Source organism: Hyaena hyaena, unplaced genomic scaffold, assembly GCF_003009895.1.
Source record: "Hyaena hyaena isolate Hyena2069 unplaced genomic scaffold, ASM300989v1 scaffold_353, whole genome shotgun sequence".
NCBI classification, from domain to species: domain Eukaryota; kingdom Metazoa; phylum Chordata; class Mammalia; order Carnivora; family Hyaenidae; genus Hyaena; species Hyaena hyaena.
In genome coordinates this window covers 902,734-920,705 of record NW_024080987.1, presented here as the reverse complement: position 1 = coordinate 920,705, position 17,972 = coordinate 902,734, and the positions used below count along the sequence as shown (strand labels likewise).

Sequence of the window (17,972 nt, the reverse complement as noted above, 5' to 3'; positions counted from 1 at the left end):
AAATAAACTGAGATGGAATCTGTTGAAAGCCCAGGTGTCAGTAGATGAAGCAACCACACTCTCTTTTTCTTTTTTTAATGTTTATTTTTTGAGAAAGAGAGGGAGCACAAAGGAGAGCAAGCTAAGAAGGGCAGAGAGACAGAGAGAGAAATCCCAAGCAGGCTCTGTGCTATCAGCATAGAGTCCAAAGTGGGGCTCAAACTCAAGAACTGTGAGATCAAGACCTGAGCCCAAGAAACCAAGAGTCAGATGCTTAATTAAGTAAGGCACCCAGGCGCCTGAGAAGCGACCTCACTGTCTAGCTGAGGTCGAGCAAATGATCAGCTTGAGTCCTAGCGGATCCAAGGCCATAAGGCAGGAGGGCTTCTTGCTTCCAGTAAAAGCAGTTCTTCATTCATCAGCCTTTCAGAGACTCTTCATAAGCTTTTGTTTGAAGAAACGATTCCACTGCTTAGAAATAGATTTAGGGGAGGGTGGTTGAAAACATTTGCATTGTATATAATATTTATTTTTCCCTTTCAAAGTCAATGTGCTGTAACTGTTATTAATGTTTTTATAGTATAATAACAAAACTATTGCTGTCTCAATTTGGAAACAATTATGCTTTTTTTTTTTAATTTTAGGGAAAAACAAACACCAAGGGTTTCTAGAATCAGAAAATCTTTGCCTTTTAGCTATATAAAAAATTTTAAAGTTAAGCCTATATTGGAGAATTTTAGAATCTTTAGGAATCAAAGATTTCTCCTACCACTGTACTAATCTCATATTTGATTTCTGTTTTGACAGAGAGAGCATATAAAAACATGTTTAGCATTTCCTCCTTTTCCAGGTTGCATTTTATCTTGAGTAGATTTAAAACCAGATTAGCTGTAATAGGATTCCAGGATGTGGGCAGATGTCTACTTGTTGTGGACGATCTTTCTTGCAATCATCTTCTTCATTATTTCATTGGAACCACCATAGATTGGCTGAGCTCTGGCATCCACATAAGCTCTAAGTAAATCAAAAGATGATTGAATAAATAAAAGATATTGGAAGTTATAAATTTTGTCTCAGCAGGTAACCATTAAAGTATTCATTTAATGAAATCCAAACAATAAAAGTTCTTTATAAATTACTTTTTTTCAGTATTGCATTCATCCTAGATTTGTATAATTACAAAATTCTATTAAGATACTGATCATCTGTACAGCTTTTAGTTTGCTTGATGAGATTACAATTTCAAAATAACATTTTAAAAAATGTTTGTTTATTTTTGAGAGAGAGGGAGCATGAGCAGGGAAGGGGCAGGGAGAGAGGGAGACAGAGAATCCCAAGCAAGCTCCGAGCCATCAGCACAGAGCCTGATCTGGGGCTTGAATTCATGAACCTTGAGATAGTGACCTGAGCCAAAACCAAGAGTTGGTTGCTTAACTGACTGAGGCCCCCAGGAGCCCCAAAATAACATTTGATTTAATGTTTCATTTGATTTAATTTTGTAAACTTTAGCACATATACTAGCATTTTAAAAAGTCTGTTTCAGGTTTAGAGTGGATAGAATGTCTCAATTTCTTATTATCGTTAATGTTTCCTTAAAAACATTGAAATCCACTGGTTTTATAGGAAACAAAAGAGAAAAGAAAGCACCTATTTTCTAACATCCCTTTAGATTCCCACCGCCACTGCTGCTACCAGGAGTATACACTGATGCTTTAGAAAATACTACTTCACACAAAGTTAACAAGTAACTTATTTTTTGGAAATGATTAATAGTCACTCCAGTAATGTATGACATTACAATACTGAGTAGCTGAGTTTACTCACACACACATACACACACACACACACACACACACACACAAACTGTTACCAGGAATTCACTTTTGGTAGCAAAGATAGCAAACATGATACTGTATAGTTGTTCTTACTTTTTCTCATTTCATTTTACCTTCTCAGCTATGGCATCAGGAAGGATAAATATCATTATTGTTTTGTAGGTAAGGAAACTGAGATGCAGAGTACTTAATACACATACTAATTAATGGTTGTTATTTAATGATCACATAACAGATAATTGGCAGGCTGGAATGAGAAGGTAGGTATTCTGCCACTTTGGCAAGTACCTTTTTTATTATATCACAATATTTTCATTGGCCCAAGCATGTAGGATTAGTTATTGAGCTTTGGACTTTCCTAGTAGAAAAATTCAAAGGTTTTTTTTTTTTTTTTTTCCGAGCATAGAATCTATTTTTGGTTTTTGCTTTTTTTTTTTTTTAATTTAACATTTGAGACAAATTAAATGTTCTAGCTCCCTAGGAACATGACCAATTCTCGACTCTTCATATTTATCATGGTACCTTACAAAAAGTAAGCACTCAGTAAATATTTACTGATTTAATGTTTACCAAAGAGTTTTAGAGTCTCAATACCTACCTTTTGTTGAAACTTGAAATCTAAAGACATTTGGGGGTGCCTGGGTGGCTCAGTCAGTTAAGCGTCCGACTTCAGCTCAGTTCATGATCTCATGGTTCGTGGGTTTGAGCCCCACGTCGGGCTCTGTGCTGACAGCCAGCTCAGAGCCTGGAGCCTGTTTCAGATTCTGTATCTTCCTCTCCCTCTGACCCTCCCCTGCTCATGCTGTGTTTGTGTGTGTGTCTCTCTCTCAGAAATAAATAAACACATTTAAAAAATTAAAAAAAAAGAAATCTAAAGACATTTGCATTTTCAAGTATATTTTTTTTCTTTTGAACAGATTCCATTGTTGCCCACAAAATCCAGCACTTGCATGTGGAGAATCTACATGGCACTTTCGCCTACTTCAGCAATCTCAACGCTTTCAGACATTTTTGGATTGGATTGTGCTTGCTGGGTTTGTTTTTTGTTTTTTTTTCACATTAAAGAAATTCCAGTGGAGTAGGTAATGAAAGAGATCAGTAGACCTTTTATAGGTTACTAATTAAATTCAGTCATCGACTAAAATTAACAGAGAAATCAGCAAGAGGAATGTTTAACCACGTAGTGATGGAGCTCTGTATCTCAGGCTATTCTTCCTAGCATGGCAGAGAGGTCTTGAAATGGCAACGCTTAAGCCTCGCTTCTCACAGGCCCCAAACCTAATGCGTAAGACTGAAATAAGTTCACATGCTTAAGACTAGTTATTAAAAAAAAAGAAAGAAAAGCAACAAAACATAAAAGCAAAAAAAAAGAAGCACCTGTTTTATCTGCAAAATCAAGACTCAGCAATACATACACATGAATACACAAATAATATAGCTTAATTGGAGGATATAAGAAACACAATTAGAATGATTTTTTTCTTTCAAATCAAAATCTGTGCACTACAACCACATACTCCCTAATGTGTCTAATCAGCCTTTTATATTATCTACTACTCTATCTCTTGTTAACTTATATGTTGCGGACGAAATGACACCGAGGACAAGACACACACAAAAGACAGACACAGACACAACCCCGGCCGGAGGAACAATTCTACGCAAGCCCCTCTTGCGGTTTATTTTATACCCCGGTAACTGGATACAAACTGAAACCTACAAGATCCATTCCTTTACCAATTAAGGGCAAGTAGCCAAACACATTTCAAGGACAGGGGGGAGCAAAGGGAGGAAGCGACCACAACATGTTTACTAAGAGGCCTGCCCACAATTCCAGCCTTCTCCTTACTTCTAAGGAGGGCATGTTCCCTCGTTTGCGAGCGGACCATTAAACTTGGATATTGTGTGCAGGCCTCCTGGTAGAGCATCCTGTTTGCAGGCATGCTTTGCCCAGGCAGGGAGCCCCGTGTGCAGGCACATCCCCACGTCCCTAACCACGCTTTCCTGTGGTCACTGTCGGGCTCCCACACTTATGAAAAGTTCTTTCTTCGTATCTGGGGTGAGAATTAGCAGTCTAGTTTAAAAGATCATACAATCTTTGAACAAACCGGCCAACAAGGGGATTATTATACTTGAGAGGAAATATAAGTCTCTCAAATTGAAAACAGGGATTTCAAATAAGTCATCAAGCTATAATTTTTGCTTGCTACTGACCTGAAGGAATTACTTCTAAGAAAACAGAGAACAAGACTTACTCTGCACTCTAATCTTAACCCATGTGGATGGGACTCCTCTCCTCATAATACCTTTCTTAGCACCTGAACTAGTCAAACACTAATCCACTACATGTCTACATTTCCAGCAGAGGTTGGAACAGCACACTTCAGAAGAAAAATATAGACATTCATTATGATTTGACTTTCTTAGCATTATGAATATTGTGAATAAGATAGATTAACATTGTGAATAAAACATGAAAATATACAGAAAAAATTCCAGTGATGATTTAATTTACGCTAGTATAACTCAATGTTTACTTCTGATTTCATGACTACACAAAGATAAAAAACAATAAATCTGCTTTTGATTAAGGCTCTTTGAAGTAGTTCTGAAAGGATATATCAAAATCCAAGTCCAAGGATTGCTAAATTAATTAATTAATTAATTAATTAAAAAAATCATTTAGTTACTTCACATCTACATTCCCAAAGAAGGGAAAAGCCCTAGTTTTTGCTGAGTTTTTGTAAAAGGTTATAAATTATAGACACCCTGTGATTAAAGCTTTCTGAACTGCCTCCATGGCTACAGAAAATTAGCAGATTATATCTATGCTACAGCTTCTGTTCTTAATGTAACTTAACCTAAATGTTTATTTTCCTCATTAAAGACCATCAAATGTTTTCAATTATGTTTGCCAAAATGAAAAATGTCAAAGTCAGTTTGAATCCCAGTTTGATAATTTTTCCCTTTAGGTAGGCTGTATTTACATTAAAATTAGAATAGGAAAATTTTTTTAAGTTTATTTATTTTTGCAAGGAAGAGAGAGAATGTGTGCACAGGGAAGTGGCATAAAGAGAGGGAGAGAGAGGGGGAGAGGAGGAAAGAGAGAGAGAGAGTCCCAAGCAGGCTCAGCACCATCAGCACAGAGCCCACTGTGGGGCCTGATGTGGGGCTTGATGCGGGGCTTGAACTCACCAACCATGATATCATGACTTGAGACAAAGTGGGACACTTAACCAACAGAGCCACTAGGGGAAAAAAAAAAAGGTAGAAAAACCTAAGAACAAAAACAAAAAAACTAAAAACTGGAAAAAGTTTTTAGAAGCCCATAGCATTTATATTCTCAGATTTAGAACTAAACCCGACTTGTTTCCACATAGTAAAACTTCCTTGAGAAAGTTTTATAAACTGAAAATATTGCTAAATTAGAGGAAAAGGATATTTTCTAGAGTGATGAGGAGAAATGTCAAGGGGAAGAGGGAAAGAAGGGATTACAGAAATGGAGAAAGAAATATGGAAGAGTATGTTGCTTATTGAGAAGCCAGTACTGCTCCAAACTAATGACAAGAATATTCATGTGTAAGAGACTAAAAGAGGGTGCAGTTAATTTCTTTAGAATTAAATAAAAACTCTTATCTGGAAAAAGTTAATACTTTTAACTTGTTTTTTGGGGGGCAAATAATCAAATATTTAAGATATGACAACTTAGATCTTTTTGATGTGTAAGTTTTTTCCTAAAGTGCCTTTTTTTTACTTTTAAAAAGTGATATTTTTAAAAGAAGACATGTAAATGGCCGACGGGTACATGAAAGAATGCTCAGTGTCACCAATCATCAGGGAAATACAAATCACAGTCACAGTGAGATATCACCTCACACCTGTGAGGATGGCTGTTAACAAGAAAACAACGGCCAACAGGTGTTGACGAGAACATGTGGAAATTGGAGCCCCTGCACACTGTTGGAGGGAATACAAAATGGGGCAGCTGTGATGGAAAATAGTATAAAGGTTCCTCAAAAAATTAAACAGAACTACTGCATGATCCTAAAATCCCACTTCAAGGTATTTATCACAAATAATTGAAACCAGGACCTGCAAGCAATTTTAGCACGTACATGCTCTTTGCAGTATTATTCACAAGAGCTAAGATGTGGAAACAATCTAAACATGCATGAACAGCCAAATGGATAAGGAAAATGGAATGGAATACTGTTCAACCTTCAAACAGAAGGAAATTCTGCCATGTGTGACAACTTGGATGGACTTGAACATTCTGCTAAGTGAAATAAGCCAGTCACTGAAAGACAAATACTACGATTCCACCTACAATGAAGTACCTAAAATAACCTCCTTCATAAAATCTAAGAGGTATGATGATTGTCAGGAACAAAGGAAGGGGATAATGGGGAGTTGTTAATCAATGGGCATAGGTTCCAGTTAAGCAAGATGAATAGGCCTTAGAGATCTGCAGCACAACCTTGTACTTATAGTTAACAATACAGTATGGCGGGGCACAGGGGTGGCTCAGTTGGTTAAGCTTCCGACTCTTGATTTTGGCTCAGGTCATGATCTCACAGTTCTTGAGTTCAAGCCCTGCATCAGATTGTGTGTTTATAGCGCATAGCCAGCGTGGTATTCTCTCTCACCCCTCTCTCTGCCCCTCCCCTGTTGACATGCACATGTACTTTCTCTCTCTCTCTCTTTCAAAATGAATAAACATTAAAAAAGTACAGTATGGAACACATAAAAATGTATGAAGAGGGTAGATCTCATTGTAAATGTTCTTATCAGAATAAAATAAAATAAGATAATTAATATTCAATGCAAATTAAGGGAAGAATAATAACCTATTTTCTACACAATATATTAGCACAAAGTTTAAAAAGCAAGAATGTTCATAGTTTAGGAGGATAAGTTATCCTCAGACTTTTTTCATTTCAGTATGAGTGGCTACTAACTGGAAAAAATAACCTGGCAATGTATTAAAATTTAAAATATGCATACTTTTGAACTAGCAATACTATTTTGGAACTCTGTCCCATTGTAATCGAAAACGCATGTATCTAACACAAACGTATAAAGGTGTTTTGCCACAGCATTCATTGTTTGTCATAGCAAAAAAGTAGAAATAACCAGATTATGGTTAACCATGAAATACAATATTCAACTATAACAAAAGTGATATTAATCCTTCTGTAAAATGATTCAAATAAAGTCAAGCTTTATCATACTGATCTCTTTCCTTTCTTTAAAAATGATAAAATCCTTGGGGCACCTGGGTGGCTCAGTTGGTTAAGCATCTGACTTTGGCTCAGGTCACGATCTCATGGTTCGTGGGTTCGAGCCCTGCGTCGGGCTCTGTGCTGACAGCGAGCTCAGAGCCTGGAGCCTGTTTCAAATTCTGTATCACCCTCTCTCTCTGATCCTCCCCTGCTCACACACACTCTCTCTCTCTCTCTCTCAGAAATAAATAAAAAACATTTAAAAAAAATTTTTTAATGATAAAATCTTACTGGTGGGCTGCTAACCTAAAGCTGTTTCATTTGGTTGAACACACTCTGTAGTCAGCTGACAAATGCAAAGATTTTGCATCTGTTTTCCCTCTATACTCAATGTACAAAATACAGTAAAGAAATTTTCCTTTTCCTTCACATCATCCAGACGAGAGTACCACCACTGCCATACTCACTTTGCAATTGGGTACTCCCACATGTATCCCCAGCCTCCGTGGAGCTGGACACAGTCATAAGCTATGATGTTTTGTAAGTCACTTGCCCCGGATAACCAAAACAAAAAGCAAAAAAGGAACATTTGAAATGGATTTACACAAGGTGCTTCACAATCCGGAAACAAATGATTTATGACTGTATAAATACATACATGTATCAAACAATTACAATTAGACACATTAACCAACCAAGAAGATTGACATAAATTACATATGAAATAAACTTCTGGAAAATTTTCACATATTGAATACTTCCTGCATCGGTTGGTTCTGGCTAGGTTTTTGTTAAGGCTAGAAATAAAAAGTGGAAAGCATAATCTATTAGGTTTGTGGCTACATTAGGCCTGAAAAGGACATAATAAAACTTGAATTTGGTCTAATTTATTTAAATTCTCCATACAATCTAAGTTAACTACATAGTTATACAACCGTCTATTTCCTTTTGCCTTGTAATATGTTTTTTTCTCCAAAGATGTCACTTCTACCCGAAAGTTGCAATTCTGGATTTCAGTAACTGTGAAAAAAAATTTTTTTAAGAGTTTTTCAAAAATAAACTGAAAGTAAAAGTAAAAACCTAAAAGGGTAGACTAGTAACTATTAAAGTACATACCATCATATAGGAAACTTACTAAAGATTATTTGGGTATTATTATTCCCAAAGTATGTGTATATTAATATGAAATATTGAGAAATATTCTTGTTTGATCACATCACAGTAATTTTAACTATCATTAAAATTCATAAGATAATTGGTAGGGATTTTATTCATCTTAACATAAAAATATAAGTTCAAATTCTTTTCAACCCATTTTTCTTTTTTTCCTTTTTAATTAAAGATCTCTTTTAATATTTATTTTTGAGAGAGAGAGTGCAAGCAGAAAAGGGGCAGACACAGATTCACTCTCTGTGGGAGACACAGATTCTGATGAAGCAGGCTCCACACTGTGAGCACAGAGCCCAACGCAGGACTCAAACCCATGAACTATGAGATCATGACCTGTGCCAAAATTGGATGCCCAACTGACTGAGCCACCCAGGCACCCCATTTTTCTCCTTTTTTCTAATATTTTTTAAATGTTTATTTATTTTTGAGAGAGAAACAGACAGAGCGTGAGCTGGGGAGAGGCAGAGAGAGAGAGGGAGACACAGAAACTGAAGCAGGCTCCAGGTTCTGAGCTGTCAGCACAGAGCCCAACACAGGGCTCGAACCCAAGAACTGTGAGAACATGACTTGAGCTCAAGTCTGGCACTTAACCCATGGAGGCAACCAGGCGCCCCTCCGTTTTTTTTTTTTTTTTTTCTAAGTAACCTCTGCCCACAATATGGGGCTCGAACTCATGACCCCAAGATCAAGAGCTGCATGCTCTACTGACTGAGTCAGCCAGGTGCCCCTAAACCTAATTTTCAATAATGGGAAACCTACTGCAAAAGTAAGCACAGATACATTTACCTATTTTAAATAATTTTTAACTCTCAGCAATAGCCAAACTATGGAAAGAGACCAAGTGTTCATTGACTGATGAATGATAAAGATGTGGTATAGTTTATACAATGGACTGTTACCTAGCCATCAAAAAGAATGAAATCTTGCCATTTGCAACAACACGGACGGAGTTAGAGCGTATTATGCTAAATGAAATAAGTCAGAGAAAGACAAACACCATTCGATTTCACACATATGTGGAATTTAGATACATATGGGAAACAGATATACACATATGGGAAGGGGGGAAAAAGAGAGAGAGGGAAGTGAACCATAAGAGACTCTTAATGATAGAGAACAAACTAAGGGTTGATGGAGGGAGGATGGGAGGGGACGGGTTGAATGGGTGATGGGTATTAAGTAGGACATTTGTTATAATGAGCATTGGGTGTTATATGTAAGTGATAAATCACTAAATTATATTCCTGCAACCAACATTACACTATATGTTAACTAACTAGAATTTAAATAAAAATTTGGGAAAAATAAAAATAAAATAACTTTTAACTCAAGCCATAAGACAGGTGAGGATATGTCTAATAAATACAGTAGCAATATAATGATTAACAGATAAGACTCAGGAGGCAACAATATTTGGAATTCTATAAATTTTTGTATTTGGCAAGTATTGTAGTAAAATATTTACTAGGTATACCTAGTTGCTTCCTCTTCTTCAATGTGAAGTAAAAGTTTGTCTATACACTTGGTGTTTTTAAGAACAATGAGGTCAATAGCTATCTGAATATATCTTTTCCTAAAAATACTTTCCCCCCAAAATTTTTTACACTTTTCCAACTAGTCACAGTATTTGCTATAAATGTAAATATAAAATGTCTCCCCTAAAAGTAGAAGTTCCCAATAATTCCACATCAATTCTAAGCTGACAGTTTTATTATTTTGGAATCATTTCATAAAGAACTATTCTGGATATTTCTCCATTTGATTCCTGACTGAACTGAACACAGGTTAATGAATAATGACAGGAATTTTTTCTAGGTTATTTTTGGGCTAATGAGATATGAGAATGTTTGTTTTTAAAACAGAGGAAACCAAACCCATTTTCAGTCTCTGATATAAACTGTGTTCTTGCATCTTAAAATACACAAAAGCCTTATAGGAGTCTCTTTTAAATTAACTCATCTTTAATACCATTGCTAATCATCTTTAATACAAATGAAAGTTCTTTCCAAATTTAATAGGACACTTTCCCTTTCATTTAATAGAGCATGTGCAACTTTTGATTGGATAAACTTTCAGAAACTTTTCTTGGGGCACCTGGGTGTCTTAGTTGGTTAGGTATCCGACTTCAGCTCAGGTCATGATCTCACACTTTGTAAGTTCGAGCCCTGCATTGGGCTCTGTGCTGACAGGTCAGAGCCTGGAGCCTGCTTCAGATTCTGTGTCTCCCCCTCTCTCAGCCCCTCCCATGTGCAAGAGCTGTCTCTCTCTGTCTCTCAATAATAAATAAAAACGTTAAAATTTAAAAAAAAATTCTTTTCTTAGATCCGGACACCATTTTAAAACAGAAAAATGGAGTCCAATCTACTCATTTTACAGATATCAAAATGTTGGTCCAAAGAGAATTATTAATATTTTTAGGCATGTTTATTTATTTTGAGAGAGAGAGCGAGAGCACAAGAAGGGGAAGGTCAGAGAGAAAGGGAGAGCAAGGATTCCAAGCAGGCTCCAAGCTGTCAGCACAGATCCCAACTCAGGGCTTGAACTCATGAACCGTAAGATCATGACCTGAGCCAGAATTAAGAGTTGGACACTTAGCCAACTGGTTCCCCCAGGTACCCTAACCCAGAGAGAATTAAATTTAATTATAGTTATTTAATGAAAGAATTGGGGTTCAACCTCAGAAATCCAAGTGGTACTGTTCTTTTTTGGTCTCACTATACTGCCACTCATCAGATAATTTGAAATTAAACTACTACTTGAATGAAATAATCAGTCATCCTTCAGTATCTTACTATCTTATTTTCTTTTTAAAATGTTTGTTTATTTATTTTAATGTTTATTTATTTTTGAGAGAGAAAAAGAGAGACAGAGAAAGAAAATGTGCACAGAGTTGAGGAGAGGCAGAGAGAAAAGGGAACAGAGGATCCAAAGGTACATTTGTGCCGACAGCAGAGAGCCCAATGCGGGGCTCGAGATCACAAACCATGAGATCATGATCTGAGCAGAAGTCAGACTCTTAACTGACTGAACCACTCAGGTGCCCCAATATCTTATTTTCAATTGCAAGCTAAAAGCTAAATCAACTTGAGTAATTTTTAGCACACTATAAATAGGCTTAATAGGACCTTTCAGCAGTTTTTAAAAAGTTGGTTCTTACTGTTAGTTTTCATTTTCAGTCTTCTTTTAAGACCCTCAAGGCTGAGTTTAAAGTTGGAAGGATTCCATCACAGTCTATGCAAACCCCACATTTAATTACTGAAGCGTGCATACCAATATTTTGCCATGGAAGCAGTGACAGAGTCCAGACGTTTTTCTGTATGCAGCTGGAGACAGCTGTCCACAAAAGCTCTGGTGACACAAATGTGTGTTTTTAATTCTGCTAACTTATGCTGCACTGTCTTGAGTTTAAAAGAAATGAAAAGAAAAAAAATTAGCATTGTAAAAGAGCATATTTTTAGTTACCTAGCATATCTAAAATTATATAATAAAAGATCTTTAGAGCAAAACAAAAGTGGAATCGCTGGTTCTTTTTTTTTTTTTTTTTTAATCTCCCAAAGAGGCATATGTTAACTAAACAGCTTAAATTTAAAACCCACTCTACTCATTACTAAGGAAACTTGTACTAGAAGACGGGAAAAAAAAAGAGATAAATGATAAATAACATCTCATGTTTTAGATTAAGAAGTTTAGACCATTTAGGGAAACTGCTTGAAAAACAGCATGACTTTGATAGGTGACCACCATCTTGTGGTATAGTCCTGTAAGTACAGCTGTTAAAACACCTATTTTCCCCTGGAATCTAAATCCATGAAGGATTTCTCTCTCTCTCTCTCTCTCTGTCCCTCTCCCCAGTTGTCTCTCACTCTCTGTCTCTCTCTGTCTCTTACTATTTTCTCCCCAGTTCTCTCTCTCTCTCTCACTCTCTCTTAAAGAGAGAGAATCTTCATCAGCTTTCATGCTCAGCACAGAGCCTGACTCAGGGCTCCATCCCATGACCCTAGGATCACAATCTGTCAAAATCAAGAGTGGGTTGCTTAACTGACTGAGCCACCCAGGAGTCTCCCTCCCACTTTTTTAAGTATACATATTTCTCTATTCTGCTTCTTTGTGTTAGAGTAACAAGCAAAGTAACAAGCTGGAGGGACAACAATAAAAATATTTATTAAACATTATTTTATATTGAAAAGTAAGTAATCTAGATCTATAGAATGCAATAGAACACCATCAGTACTCAAGAGATCAAAGTCGTGTATCCTTCAGCCGCTTCCACCTCTCCACCTTCCCCCTCTTACTTCCCCTCAATAGCTACTCTCTAACTTGAACTGACTGGTCGGGAACGGTCAATATCAACATTTTATACTTTCTCTTGCCAGCCATAGACAACCTATAGCAGCTTTGGAAATCATTTTACCTAGACTGTTCTCAAGTGTTCTTGACTGCTTTCACTTGAATCAAATATTTTTACGTTACAGATTCTTGGCTCCCACAACTTAAATTCTGAGTTTACATTTTGGTCTCTTTGGCACCAACTTTTGAACGTCCTTCAGGAAACTGGCTTGGATTTGACATACTGGCTTTCCACTTTGAGTAACTCTCCAAAATACACCCCATTCTAGTTGACCTCTTAGGTTTGAGGCCCAGGTCTGGTCAGCTGGCAGTATTTTCCTTGTGAAAATACAGAGAGAAACAGGGTTTTCATCATTCTGCTATGGGATTTGAATGAGACCTTCACTTTGCCTAATAAAAAGCATGGAAGGTAGTGAAAAAGGTACCAGAGTTGAACTCAAACTAGACATTAATGTGCCCCACCTGTGCACTGGCAAATTCAAAGCCAAGACTGAGTTCTCAATAGGAAGGCTTTAGGAACCAGATTCTGAAGAGGAGGCTGGCCCTGTCTGCCATTCCTACTGGTTATGGCAATTCTCAAACCACAAAATTGAACCTTTCAACATCATTGTAGTGGGGACAGTTTGGGTACTTTACATTTCTAGAAAGGAGTAGAGAAGGAATATAGTAAGACTCAGGACCAGGCAAGACCTGAGTGTCAGGAGGAGTAGGAGCTCTGAGGGACAGATTCCTCAGAGATGTATCAATATAACTACCATACTAATGAAAAACCCAACTGACAGCCTTTCCCTTGGCTTTATTCCATCCTGTTCTAGAAACAAACAATATAGCTGGCACCTAATGGTTCTAAAACCAAGCAGTAGGAAGGCTGGTGCCACACATTTTCCACTCAGTATCCTGGCATCTAATTCAGATCATGCTGGGTCACATCAAAACTTTCTTCCCCTCTCACTCTTTCCTTCCATTGTCTATCTCCCTTTCTATTCATTTATATTTAATTAGGCCAAATCTCTACACAGTAAATCAGCACAGAGTTTCCCACCCCCACCCCATGCATCCAAGATTACACAGAAAATCTAAAGATAGAACAAGAAATGAAAAAAAAAAGTTGGGAAATACCCTTCTATACATTGAAAACAGATGAGTATATATTCCCTCTAAGCCTACTCCTGGCTCAGTTCAAGGACACTATCTGTGATACTTCATTTGGAAGGTAAGGAAGAATCTGACAAGTCTCAAGATACTCTTGCCCTCTCCCTACTGTGATGGCACACTTGAGGATTTATGTGCTATTTACAGTTGAGAGAATCAAGATCTCTAAGCCCAATTCCCTCACATGAGAGCTGTTTCTCTGGGAGTTCTAGGAGATTCCAGAAGCTGAAGTTAAATTTTAGACCATGATGAGCTCATTTACAACTCTTTCTTTTAAAAAATTTTTTTGTTGTTGCTATTTAATGTTTATTTATTTTGAGAGACAGAGAAAGGGAAACAGAGCACGAGTGGAGAAGGGGCAGAGAAAGAGGGAGACACAGAATCTGAAGCAGGCTCCAGGCTCTGAGCTGTCAGCACAGAGCCCGATGCAGGGCTGGAACCAGGAACCATGAAATCATGACCTGAGCCAAAGTCGAATGCTTAACCAACTAGAACTCTTTCTTTAATTCCTTTAGTCAGGTCCACAGGTTTAAAGAAATTAATGCCTCTAAGAGTACAAAATTTACTCTCTGGGGATAAAGAGATTAAATATTTGCATATTCTCATATTCCTGGCATCACATTGGGTGTTACTATAAGAAATTTGTTTGTGTTCATCACCACAGACGTTGTATCATGCTTTCAGAAATTATTGCGTAATGGATGGTGGCTAATAATTATACTACACATTATCAGCAAGGTGCTTTTTGTGAATGATCAACACTTGTAGCAGTACTTTTAAACATTCATTACTAATTGCTAATAGATAATACTACAGTTAGCATTTCAAAAAAATTCCTCAAAACTTACTAAGTGAATCAGATTGAGTCTCCTTCAGAGTTCTGAACGACATAATTCTAAGAATCATAGAATTATAGAATTGGAATACACTTTGGAAAGGTTGTCTAGCCCATGTTCCATTTAAATAATACTGTTAATTGTACTGTAATATATTATAATTCAAATATAAAATATAACATCTTCAGTTTGCCACGTGATTTTATAGTTAATTAATCCCACACTCAAGGTCTCAGGAACTGGATAATTACATTTTGGAGGAATGTAAAGATGAAGCATTTTTTTTCTCTCCTATTCCTTTTCATAATATTTGGTGCCCTTAGAATCAATAGCACATCCCATACAAGAAATAACTAAAGCTTGCCTTAGAAAAGAACATTGAATTTTCACTTCATTTCCCATGGGTGAGGGAAGTGGAGAAAGAAAAAAGGTCTATCTACTTTATATTTCTGGGTAGTCAAACTAGTGTATGAGTTAAGGGTTTATGTTCCAGGAGCACCTGGGTGGCTCAGTCAGTTAAGCGTCCGACTTCAGCTCAGGTCATGATCTCACAGTTCCTGGGATCCAGTCCCGTGTTAGGCTCTGTGCTGACACCTTGGAGGCTGCAGCCTGCTTCGGATTCTGTCTCCCTCTCTCTTTGCCCCTCCACTGCTTGCATTCTGTCTCCATCTCTCACAAATAAATAAAACATTTAAAAATTATTTCGAAAATTAAAAAAGGAGTGTAATTTCCAGAGTTGTAATATACGTGTAATTTGGGAAACTTGCTTAGCCTCTCCATGCCTCAATCTCCTTATCTGTAAAATGAGGGTAAAAAGAATGCTTATCTAGAGAGTTGTGAAGAAAAAACAAGAGAATCCATTTAGTACAGTGTCTAGCACATGGGAACTGTCATCATCGGCAAGAGGTGGCAGCGGGCCTAAAGCTTCTAAATTCCCTGCACGCGGGGCATGGAGGCCTCGGATCCCAGGTTGTATCCCTGCTTGATTGCGACACTTCCCCCACCCCCCACTCAGCCCCCAGCAGCAGGGAAGCAGCGACCTACGGGACTGTTTAGGGTGGTATAAACAAAGCCTGCACAGACTGGGACCTGGAAAGGAGGCAGGGCATGGGGCATAGAACTCAGCGCACCTTGGCTACGTCCTCAGCACAGGGAGATCGGACCCAAAGGAGTAATTTGTGGCACTTGGTTGAGAAGGGACTGGGGCGATGCCATTTATCTCCCCATAACCACCAAAGTGGGGCCTCAGGGAGCAGCCAGCGGGACACAGTGGAGGCGAGACATGCCTACTCCAAACCACGCCCATCCCCGCCAGAGAGCTGTTTTGTTGTTGTTATTGTTGTTTTTACCTGAGCCTGGGTTTGCTTGTTTATTGGTTTTGTCTGTGCGTTTCTGTATCTTTGTTCCCTGTGTGGTTGTCTGTTTTCTTTTTCCAGGTCTACCTCAAGAAACAAGCCAAAGTGCACATGGTGGAGAGTCATAAATACCACTAGAGTAGGGAAACAAAATAACCAAACTCTGAACAAGAGAAACTAGGAGACACCATTCAAAGAACACTTCCAGAACATACAGGCCCTGAACAGTCAAGGAGCCCTCTTTAATACAGAATGACTCACAGGGGCAGAGTGTACAACAAGCTTTTACAATTAACAAGAGATAGAAAGCTAACCAAAATGACGAAACGGAAGAACTCTCCTTCAAAGAAATTCCAGGAAGAAATGACAGTAAAGAACTGCTCAAAACAGATATAAGTAACATAACTGAACAAGAATTTAGAACAATAGTCATAAAATTAATCATTGGGCTTGAAAAATCATGGAAGACACCAGAGAAACTTATGCTACTAACACTATGGAGCTCAAAAATAGTTATGATGAATTAAAAAATGCTATAAATAGAAACATAATAAACCTAGAGGCGTCGAAGGCAGGAATTGAAGAGGCAGAAAGGAGAATAAGTGATTATAGAAAAAGAGGAAGCTGAGAAAAAGAGTGATAAACTGATCCAGGAACATGAAAGAAGAGTTCGAGGGCTCAACAATACAACCAAATGGAATAATATCTGTATCATAGGAATCCCAGAAGAGGAAGAGAGAGGAAAAGGTGCTAAAGGAGTCCTTAAACAAATAATAGCAGAAAACTTCTCCAACCTGGGGAGGGAAGTAGATGTTGAAATTCAAGAGGCGCAGAGAACTCCCTTCAGACGTAACTTGAATTGAACTTTGCATGACATATCATAGTGAAACTAGCAAAATATAAGGACAAAGAGAATTTTGAAAGCAGGTAGGGAGAAAAGGGCCCTAACATACAAATGGCAACCTATCAGATTGGTGACAGACCTATCTACTGAAACTTGGCAGGCCACAAAGGAATGGCAGGAAATCTTCAATGTGATGAACAGAAAAAAATATGCAGCCAAGAATCCTCTATCCAGCAAGCCTGTCATTCAAAATAGAAGGAGAGATAAAAATCTTTCCAAATAAACAAAAATTGAAAGAATCTGTCACCACTAAACCAGCCCTACAAGAAATCCTGAGGGGGACTCTCTGAAGGAAATGTTGCAAGGCACACAAGATACCAGAGACACCAACACAAGCATGAATCCCACAAATGACACAAACTTTAAACCCATATATTTCAATAACACTGAATGTAAATGAGTTGAATGCTCCAGTCAAAAGATATAGGGTAGCAGAATGGATAAGAAAACAAAATTCATCTATTTGCTGTCTACAAGAAATGCATTTTAGACTGGAGGACACCTTCAGATTGAAAGTAAGGGGATGGAGAAATATATGTCATGGTACTGGTAGTCAAAAGAAAGCTGGAGTAGCTATACTTATATCAGACAAACTGGACTTTAAAGACAGTAACAAGGGATGAAGAAGAGCATTGTATAATAATTACATGGTCTATCCATCAGGAAGAACTAATAATTATAAATGTCTATGCACCAAATATGGAAGCACCTAAATATATAAAATAATTAATCACAAACAGAAACAATCTTATAGATAAGAATGTGCTCATAGCAGGGGGCTTTAATACTCTGCTTATAGCAATGGATAGATCTACTAGACAGAGAATCACTAAAGAAACAATGGACTTGAATGACATTGGACCAGATGGATCTGACAGATATATTTAGACCTCTACCTCCTAAGGCGATGGAATTAACTTTCAACTCAAGTGCGCATGCCACATTCTCCAAGAGAGACCACATTCTGGGACATAAAGCAACCCTCAATAAATATAAAAGAATTAAGATCATACCATGCACACTTTCAGATCACAATGCTATGAAACTTGAAATCAACTACAGGAAGAAGTCTGGAAAACCTCCAAAAACACAGAGGTTAAAGAACACCCTACTAAAGAACGAATGAGCCAATGAGGCAATTAGAGAAGAAATTAAAAAATATATGGAAACAA

The 17,972-nt window shown here is 37.5% G+C and overlaps 1 protein-coding gene across 1 annotated transcript in view; it reads right to left on the bottom strand.

Annotated features, from left to right (window-relative positions):
• Positions 1-230: 230 nt before the first annotated feature.
• Positions 231-17,972, bottom strand: part of ACADL (acyl-CoA dehydrogenase long chain) — a 54,252-nt gene continuing 36,510 nt past the window's right edge. The window contains 3 exon segments of the mRNA XM_039249968.1: positions 231-993; positions 7,504-7,590; positions 11,477-11,604. Coding sequence (XP_039105899.1) covers positions 900-993; positions 7,504-7,590; positions 11,477-11,604 — 309 coding nt within the window. The 3' untranslated portion in view covers positions 231-899.